At 36.6% G+C, this 10,181-nt stretch overlaps 1 protein-coding gene across 1 annotated transcript; it reads left to right on the top strand.

Moving 5' to 3' along the window:
* The first annotated feature begins 3,786 nt into the window (after positions 1–3,786).
* CLEC4E (C-type lectin domain family 4 member E) lies at positions 3,787–9,276 on the top strand. Its single transcript, XM_017894249.1, has 6 exons — positions 3,787–3,992; positions 4,802–4,894; positions 5,439–5,528; positions 6,456–6,607; positions 7,514–7,629; positions 8,952–9,276. Exons 1-6 carry the CDS (start codon positions 3,956–3,958, stop codon positions 9,121–9,123), a joined length of 660 nt encoding a protein of 219 aa, XP_017749738.1. The 5' UTR covers positions 3,787–3,955; the 3' UTR covers positions 9,124–9,276.
* The last annotated feature ends 905 nt before the right edge of the window (positions 9,277–10,181 follow it).

Here is a 10,181-nt window from a genome sequence, read left to right on the forward strand (position 1 = left end):
GGAGCTAAACATTGAGTACACATGGACACAAAGAAGGGAACAATAGACCCTGTGGCCTGCTTGAGGGTGGAGAGTGGGAGGAGGGTGAGGACTGAACAACTAACTACCTATCAGGTACTATGCTCACTCCCTAGGTGTTGAAACGATTTGTTCACTAAGTCCCAGCGACTCACAATTTAGCCATGTAACAGACCCACATATGTACCCCCTGAACCTAAAATAAAGGCTGACAGAAAAGAAAAATGATGAAACCAAGATTTGGTTCTTTGATAAGAAAACAAAATCAACAAACCTTTAGCTAGATTAAAAGAAAGAAGACAAATAAATAAAATCAGAATTGAGAGTGGAGACATTAAAATGATTGCCAGAGAAATAAAAAGAATCATAAGGAGTTACTACAAACAATTGTACAGCAAAATCTAGAAGAAACAGATAAATTCCTAGATACATATAGCCTACCAAGACTAAATCAAGAAGAAATAGAAATCCTGAACAAACCAATTGTAATTAGGAAGACTAAAAGAGTAATAACAATTAAAAAAAAAAAAAACCCACCAACAAAGAAACAGGGTCAGATGTTTTCACTGGTGAATTCTACCAAACTTAAAAAAAATAAATTAAAAAAATGCTAATCCTTTTTAAAGTCTTCAAAAAAGAAGGATAAGAGGGGACACTTCCAAACTCATTCTGTGAAACGAGAATCACCCCAATACCAAAGCCAAATGAAGACAATGCAAGAAAAGGAAACTACACGTCAATATCCCTGATGAATCTAGACGAGGTCATGGGTGTGTGCTTCTCTCCAAACACATCAAGTTATATATAATAAATATCTGCAGCTTTGTATGTCAATCATACCTCAATGAAGCAGCTTTTAAAAGTAAAAGAGATAGATTCAAAATTGTAATTCTAGCCTTTGTAGAATAGGTCTGTTAGACATAATCTTTTAAATGAAATTAATTATTTACTTATTTAATTTTGATTGAGGTATACATTTTTCAATATAGATTCTATTTGAGAGTGTTTCTCATCTAACAAAGATGAATTAATGGCATAATATCAGCCTTTTCACCTCAAAATTTTAAAAGACAGAGAAATTCCAAAATCCTATTCAACAAAATACATAATAAGTTACATTTGATACAAGGAGAATTTTTTTTTATTATACTGTAAGTTCTAGGGTACATGTGCACAATGTGCAGGTTTGTTACATATGTATACATGCGCCGTGTTGGTGTGCTGCAGCCATTAACTCGTCATTTACATTAGGTATATCTCCTAATGCTATCCCTCCCCCTCCCCCCACCCCACAACAGGCCCCAGTGTGTGATGTTCCCCTTCCTGTGTCCAAGTGTTCTCATTGTTCACTCATAGGTGGGAATTGAACAATGATACAAGGAGAATTTTTTAATAGAAGAGCATGAATAAGAAAGGGTTAAAGAAAAGTGAAGTACATATCAGGAAATATGTTGTTTCTCTATGTCTTCTTCACTATTAAAATTGTTTATTTTGTAGGAAAAATCGGGGCATAGCTGTCATGGAAACAATTTACCAGCTGCACTGCAGAGTAATTACTGTTCCTATACTATAATGTCATTGTGTTACACTTACCTAGTAAGGCTTGTAATATTAAATTGCAATGAAAATTTCCTTCAGATAAAATTTTATATTTATTTTTATATCTTAGAATTTATTCTATTATGATTGTTATGCCAAATATTGATTTTAATATTATGTGAATACTATTTATTTAATACTATTTAAATCTATGGGAAAAAAATTTGCACCTGAAAAAATATATAAATATAGTCATTGCCTCATTTATAAGGAGCAGGGAGAACTAGAAATGATTTAAATGTTCTTTAGCAGCATCTAGTTTATAAGTTATAAAAAAACTAAACAATATATTTAAGATCAACTTCCAAAAGCATGGATTTAATATAAAGGTAATTTTCAAAACATAAAAGTGTGCATAGAGTAATTCTATTTGTATAAAAATGAATAAACAATATTTTATACATATTTCAGTTAAGTAAGCCTAGCAAATATCTCAAAGTAGATACAAGAAATCATTAAGCATAGTCAACTTTAGAAGAATGCACTAAGGATAGTTAGGAGAGCTTTTACTTGTCACATACTTTTCATATTGTTAATCAAAAACATATTACTTCTATAATTTGGGGAAAATCAGTGAAACAAAAGATATAAAAATATATTTTTTGGCTGAAAAAATATTAATATATTGATTTCTATTTAATTGTATATTGATAAAAATTAACATACAGTTGTTTAGTAATATTGATGGTTGCTGGTTGATTGTAATTAATAAAAGATGAACTGTGGTAATTATGTTCATCATTTTATAATTCATATAGCTCATCCACTAGATAGTTTCTCTTTTTTTACTGATCAAAAGCCATTTGCTGAGAATACACATATTAAATATGGGTATATTCTATAATATACACCTACATAATTTAAAGATACTTTAAAAATTGTATTACTATAAAACAGAGAATGCAGAGAAAATTGACCAGTACATTGAAATTTTAAAAGTCCCTTTGAGAACAAGAATATTTTCTCACACATGGAAAATTCGTGAGTCACTGGATGTGGTGATAACCAAGTCATGTACATCATATTTATACCTCCTGACTTGTGAACTTAAATCAACTGAGACCAGTGTGATCTTATTCTCAAGTATCTTTAGATAAGGAGAAGGCACATCTAACTATTCTTCCAGAGAAGCATTAAATTCTTTTTTTTTTTTTTGAGACAGGGCCTCGCTCTATCACCCAGGCTGGAGTGCAGTGGTGCAATCTTGGCTCACTGCAACCTCTGCCTCCCAGGATCAAGCGATTCTCCTGCCTCAGCCTCCCAAGTATCTGGGATTACAGATGCGTGCCACCACGCTTGGCTGATTTTTATATTTTTAGTAGAGGTGGGATTTCACCATGTTGGCCAGGCTGGTCTCGAACTCCTGACCTCAAGTGATCCACCCCCCCCCCTCGGCCTCCCAAAGTGTGGGAATTACAGGTATGAGCCACCGCTCCCGGCCCAGAGAAGCATTAAATTCTAATATCTAATTGAAACTGCTTTTTCTGACCTTTAGATACATTTCTCCCAGTGTACACTGCAATATAGAACTAAAATCCCCAAATAATTCAGAACAAGAGAATTAAACTACCTGCTGGGTCTCTGAGACTTCAGAAGCTGCATTCTGTTGTGAAAAACTAAGCTGAGTTTCAAAGTGGTCTTATCACATGAGGCTACCCTGCTGAGGTGGACCCTAGTAGTCAGCACAAGGTAAGAGGGACATAAATCCATAACATTAGAATATTCAAGAGCTGCAAATGAAGGAGAAAGAAAAACCATAAAAGATGAAAAAGAATTCAGGTTGCCATGTCCTAAATACACACACTATATGCTCAGCTTTGTGCTGTGCTGTCTAAGTCTTCTTTTCAGTTACCAAATGTGTGGATGGTACAGATCCAAAGTGATATTGAGAGTGCAGAGGTGAACTCCATATTGTCAAGGAAAAACTGGGGGTGAGTTATGCCTTGAAGAAACTAGAGACATTTGGTCCAACAAAACAAAACAAGATTTTTTAAAACTCTCCTATTTCCCCATGGGCAGTCTATCTGTGTTGATGCTTTACCATTTCATAATTTCCTCATTTCGTTGTTTCATGGAGTGAAGAGAACTAACATGCTGTCCAATAAACTTCCTTGTTCTCCTTATGCAAGAAAGGAAATCCTGACTTAATGCGTAACCACAGAACAAGTTAATATTCTACGTCTATTGGAGTTGAACTTCCTAAAAAACAAAGTGTTCATCTTTCAAGATTCCTTCTCCCTGAATCTTACCAACAAAACACCCCTGAGGAGAAAGAAAGAGAGGGAGGGAGAGAAAAAGAGAGAGAGAGAGAAACAAAAAGCCAAAGAGAGAGAAAAAAATGAATTCATCAACATCATCTGAATCACAATGCACAGGTAAAATTTGCAACTCTTCCTTTTCTTCCACAGATCTCTTTTGGAACAAGTAATAAATACGGACAATAGAAAAGTATTCACTGAAGTTAAAAAAAAAAAAAAAAAAAAAAAAGGGAGACGGTGAAGAGAGAGAGATTGGAAGGCTATTTCTTATACCAGAAAGCCTGCTGGACTCTAGTTAAGGGAGCGCTATCACATTGTTTCCACCTTTTCTGCAATACATTGTGTCCCTTTTGGCAAATGACTTCACTTCTCCGGAACTCTCTTTGTCTGTAAAATGTGTAATGGGAGGAAGAGAGGAACTACTAGATAACTGTTAATATTTTACCTAATTTACAAAGAGCTTGAAAAATGAGACACAGAAAAAAATAAGATCAGGAGAAAGGCAAGACAAGCAACGACGAGAAAAGGGAAAAGAAAGAAAAAGAAAGAAAAGTGGCCTTAGAAAATATTGAAAAAAATTTAACTGAGAGACTTAGAAAGGAAAAATTGTATATCTGAGTTCATGAGTCAGAGTCTTACTCCAGGGATTCTAATCGTGTGGTCCTCAGTCCAGCAGCAGCAGTAGCCCCTGGGAACTTGTTGGTTCCATACAAGCTCTACTGAATTGCTAACTCTGGGAATAAGGGTCAGCACCCTGTGTTTCAATAAGCCCTCCAAGTGATTCTGATGCATGCTGAAATTTGGGAATTATTCAATACAGACAATGGAAGTAGAAGGAAATAAGTAAGGATGCATAAGAATCTCTTCTGTCTGTTTTGTACCTTGCTTAGGGAAGATTGATCATGTTTGTGTCTTTCTTTCTACAGAGAGAGGATACTTCTCTTCCCAAATGTTCTTATGGACTGTTTCTGGGATCCCCATCCTATTTCTCAGCGCCTGTTTCATCACCAGATGTGTTGGTGGGTTCTGAAGGTCAAATTCAATTTAATTCTTCCTGGTGCATATTAGGTGAAAACTCTTCCATGCTGCCTGTACATTCTCTTTTCCCTCAAAAGGTCTTTCTATTTCACTCTTTTTTTTCCTGTTAATCTCTAGGTTATTTCTCAAACCAGAAACCTCAACAAGCAGGGAACTGTTTCCGAATTTTAATCACCTGTGACTTACTTTTCATGACAGACATTTTTCACTTCCTTGGCAGTCCTGAGTCCTCCTCTTTCAGCCTCTATCATTAGTGTAAACTTCTCTAGGATATTCTGCCTTAGAGCTTGAACTACTGGTCAGGACCAGAGACATGACTAATTACTTTTGGAAGGAAGAGTAGAGAGAGTGGACTTGGCATAAGAGGGAGTGCAAACATATCTGTTTTCTCTGGGTCGTAAGAAAAAGCAGATTGCAAGAAAAAACATGATAATTATTGGCACTTTTGTTAGAAATGCAAAACTGAGGGAACTGATTTTTTTAACCAAAATAAGACTGACAAACATTATACCCTTTCCTTTACAGTGACATATCACATCTTTCAAAACTGTGATGAGAAAAAGTTTCAGCTACATGAAAATTTCACAGAGCTCTCCTGCTACAATGATGGATCAGGTATAATAGTCCCAAAGGTGAACATCAAAATTTACATAGTAACATTTTCTGGCTTCTAGATTGACTTCGGGACAGGTGAAATATAGTTGGATTAGGTCTTATTTTTCAAAAGCAAAATGTAAAATCCTAGAAATTTGGAGATGCAATTAGCATTGGAGCAGGAAGTCTTGGGATATTATAGTAGACTTTTATAATACATTTGAGGTATGTCTGAACAGTACATCCAGAAGTGGAAGATACTATTCCCAGGAGTGTACTTTTTCTTCATTCACCTACTTCCAAAATGAGATGAAGGAGAAAAAAACGTATGGAGTAGAGAATTTATAAATATCTCACAAATATACTCTATGCTCTTGTATGTCATCCTGTTCCAAGTCAGCAAAATGCTACATGACACTAAAAAGTGCCTCCTTCTCTGAGCTATAATTTTCTCACCATTAAATTGAGAGAAGTGAGATGAATTATTTATAATAGACCTCAAAGGCAAAAGTTCTGTAATTCTAAGAAATCTAACCCATCTATATACTACAGTATGGAGATTTGATTGAGGATACATTGTTCAGGAAACATAAGAGATGGCTCTTTGGGGGTCACCCAAATGAAAGGCATAAATGTCTCTGACATTAGTAGTCTAAGAACAGATAATAAGGTTCTATATCAATAGCATAACTAAGATAGTTTGCATATGTAGTTGCATTTCCTGGCACTGACATCCAGAGAACGAGAATTATATTCAAAAGACCAAAAAAGTTCTGTTGCTGTTTCTTGACATTGGAATTATCTGAAGTCTTAGATACTAAGATGTGGGGTATGAGTAAGTGATTCCAGGGCTTCTGACTTAAATGAGGACTCCATGGGGCCAGATGAAGCTTTGAGTTTTCTTATTCGGTTCACCTGGGACACTCACTGAAATATCTCTCATCCTAGGTTCAGTCAAGAATTGTTGTCCATCGAACTGGGAGTATTTTCAGTCTAGCTGCTACTTCTTTTCTACTGACACCATTTCCTGGACATCAAGTTTAAAGAACTGCTCAGCCATGGGCGCTCACCTGGTGATTATCAACTCACAGGAGGAGCAGGTAGCTGCAGTCCTCCGACGCCAATGTGACATTCCCCACATGGTCCACCTCTCTTCATACATATGCTCGGTGCTTGACCCCCAATGACTGTGGTTAATGAATGTACTAAAATGCATGCTGTTCTTACTATTCTGGTAAAGTCACTGCCTACCTTAATGTATTTTCCTTCCTAGAAGAACCTAAGAAAAAGGGAATTTCCATGTGGAATTACTTTAATTAGGCAAGGGGAAAAAAGAGGGTTGGAAGTTAATTTTAGACTAATCATTATGTTTATGAACATATTATATGCAAGAAGGGAAGCAAATATTGTCCGTTTGCTTTAAGCTGTGATTAATAATGTTTTGTGCTAGATATATTCAATAAATTTGGCCACCAATAACAGTAGATGAACTTTGAAAGAATTGTTGAGGATCTCCTTTTCTGTTGAAGGTTATTTTTTGTCGGTTTAATTTTATGTTATGTATATTTCACCACCAAAAAAATCAGTAGATAATCCTCATGATCTTACAGTTTCATTTATCTGTCATTTCTTATCCAGATTCTTTTTTATTTTTTGAGATGGAGTCTCATTGTGTTGCACAGGCTGGAGTGCAGTGGCGCGATCTCGACTCACTGCAACCTCTGCCTCCCAGATTCAAGCAATTCGCCTGCCTCAGCCTCCCAAGTAGCTGGGACTACAGGCACCCGCCACCATGCCTAGCAAATTTTTTTGTAATTTTCGTAGAGACAGGGTTTCGCCATGTTGGTCAAGCTGGTCTCGAACTCCTGATCTCAGGTGATCCACCACCTCGGCTTCCCAAAGTGCTAGGATCTCTTCCAGATTCTTACCTGTTTTAATAAGAATTACCAGCAACTTTTATTCAAAACTGAAATAACTGATCTCCTTTTATTTTGTGTCTTCCGTAGGAATTCCTTGCCTACAAGAAACCTAAAAAGAAAGAGTTTTTTATTGGACTGTCAGACCAAGTGGTCGAGGGTCAGTGGCAATGGGTGGATGGCACACCTTTGACAAAGTCTCTGAGGTAATTACCCTCCTATTGAGAGGAGTTCTTGAAACCTTGTTCTGTTTCCTGCAACATATCAGGTCCATTCTTGGTGGTATTAAATGCAGGAAAGAGAAGAGCTGAGGTAGAAAAGACGAAGGAGAAGTACAAGCACTCACTTCTCTCCTTTCCTGGGATGGTCTCAAGAATAAAGGGGAAATAATAAATGAAAATGAACTGAAGAATCATTCACTGAGAATGCAAAAGAGACAAGAGGTGGCATTAAGAGTCTTATTCCCCAAAACCAAAGGAAATGAGGGAAAAAATAGTAAGTTGAGAAAGACAGCAGGTTCTTATGCAGTGAAAACTGAGAATCTCTTGACAATATCTCTTTTCTCCTTAATAATATCCTCACATCAAAAAAAATAATAATAATAATATCCTCACATCATTAGAGCATAGCTTTTATTTTTATTATGGATATGCTTTTTTGTTTGATTGGTTAATTGATATATAAAATATTTTGCTATATATATTGATTCTCATGATTTGTTAGTGAGTAAGGTTTTTTCTTTTTTCTTTTCTTCAACTTTTATTTTAAGTTCCAGGGTACATGTGCAGGATGTGCAGGTTACATGGGTAAACGTGTGCCATGGTGGTTTGCTGCACAGATCATCCCATGATCCCGGTATTAAGCCCAGCATCCATTAAGTATTCTTCTTAATAGAGCATAGCATTTTTAATTTTTCAAAGTTTTTTTCTCATTTATTATTTCATTTTACCTAAATTACACTTTCCTGGAATGTATCAGTATTATTAATCTGTATTTAGCATTTGAGGAAACTAAAACTCAGAAAAGTTAAGTGACTTAGTGAATGAGCAGTTCTAAGAATACAACACAGATACTCTGACACTTAGAAATGCTGCTTCACAACCACACTGGAACACCACTGCAGGATGCACCCAAGTTAATACATACTCTGTGCAGAATAAAGAGAGCCAAGCCAATATGAGATATGAGTGTGAAGAAAACAAATCTATCAGAATATCAATCTTCCCTATAACTTGTCATTCTATAGCTAAGGAACAGGACAGAATAGAAAAGGAACAAAGGAACAAAGGAACAGGACAGAATAGAAAGTCAGAAAGATCCAGTTCAGCTTCAGTACTCACAAACTGTGACTTAGACAAATGGTTTAGCTTTCCTGAGGTTCCTTTTCTTCTTCAATAAAATGGACATTATAATACCTGCCTCGCAAAACTGTTGTGAGGTTAAACAACACAAACACAATTTGCCTGGTATATTAGGTTACTTTACCTTTTTGCTGGGATTCGAAGTCTCCTATGTCATTCTTTTTCAGCTTCTGGGATGTAGGGGAACCCAACAACATAGCTACCTTGGAGGACTGTGCCACCATGAGGGACTCTTCAAACCCAAGGCAAAATTGGAATGATGCTACCTGTTTCTTCAATTATTTTCGGATTTGTGAAAGGCTAGGAATAAATATTTTGAACAAAGGAAAATCTATTTAAGAACAGAAGGCACAACTTAAATGGATAAAGAAGGAAGGACAAGAACATGGCCACACCCACCGCCCCACACGAGAAACTTGTGTGCTGCATTTCAAAGGACTTCATAAGTATTTTATACAAATAAAAATAAGTCGTTTTAAATGTTATAATTCATGTTACTGGCTGAAGTGCCTTTTCTCTCTACATTAGTCTCAGGTCCTCTTCCTAGAATTTACAAAGCAATTCACTACCTTTTGCTACATTTGCCTCATTTTTGAGTATTTATATGAAAGTACAGGGACACAGAGCCAAGACAGAGTCTAGCAAAGAAGAGGATTTTGGAAGGTGCCTTCCAACAATTGCCTGAATCTAGGCTCTGTAGCAGGTCCTCTTCTTTCTAGCTTCTGACAAGTCTGTCTTCTCTTCTTGATTTCATACCGTTCTTATCTCCTGCCCAAGTGTATCGTCTCTGTGCTCCCCTATATAAGGAGTAAGAAACTTCTTCAAGTCATGGAACTTGTTCCTGCTCAGAATACTGGTGTTGCCTTTCTGGCTACAGGCCTCCACTGCACCTTCTTAGGGAAGGGCATGCTGGCCATCAGCTCCAAACAGGCTGTAACCAAGTCCACCCATCCCTGGGGCTTCCCTTGCTCTGCCTTATTTTCAATTGACTGAATGGATCTCACCAGATTTTGTATTTATTGCTTAACTAGGACCAGAGTCCAATAGTCAAATTATTATGAGAGCATTCATCTCCACACTTTCCTGTCTCAAGCCCACCCATTTTTTTTAACTTTTATTTTAGGTTTTGGGGGTACATGTAAAGGTTTTCTATATAGGTAAACTCATTTCATGGAGGTTTGTTGTACAGATTATTTTATCACCCAGATATTAAGCCCAGTGCCCAATATTTATTTTTTTCTGCTCCTCTTCCTCTTCCTCCTCCTACCTTCCGCCCTCAAGTAGACCCCAGTGTCTGTTGTTCCCTTCTTTGTGCTTATGAGTTCTCATCATTTAGCTCCCACTTATAAGTGAGGCCATGCAGTATTTGGTTTTCTGTTCCTGTGTTTGTTAAGGAT

The sequence above is a fragment of the Rhinopithecus bieti genome, unplaced genomic scaffold, assembly GCF_001698545.2.
Source record: "Rhinopithecus bieti isolate Rb0 unplaced genomic scaffold, ASM169854v2 scaffold_23748, whole genome shotgun sequence".
Lineage (NCBI taxonomy): Eukaryota > Metazoa > Chordata > Mammalia > Primates > Cercopithecidae > Rhinopithecus > Rhinopithecus bieti.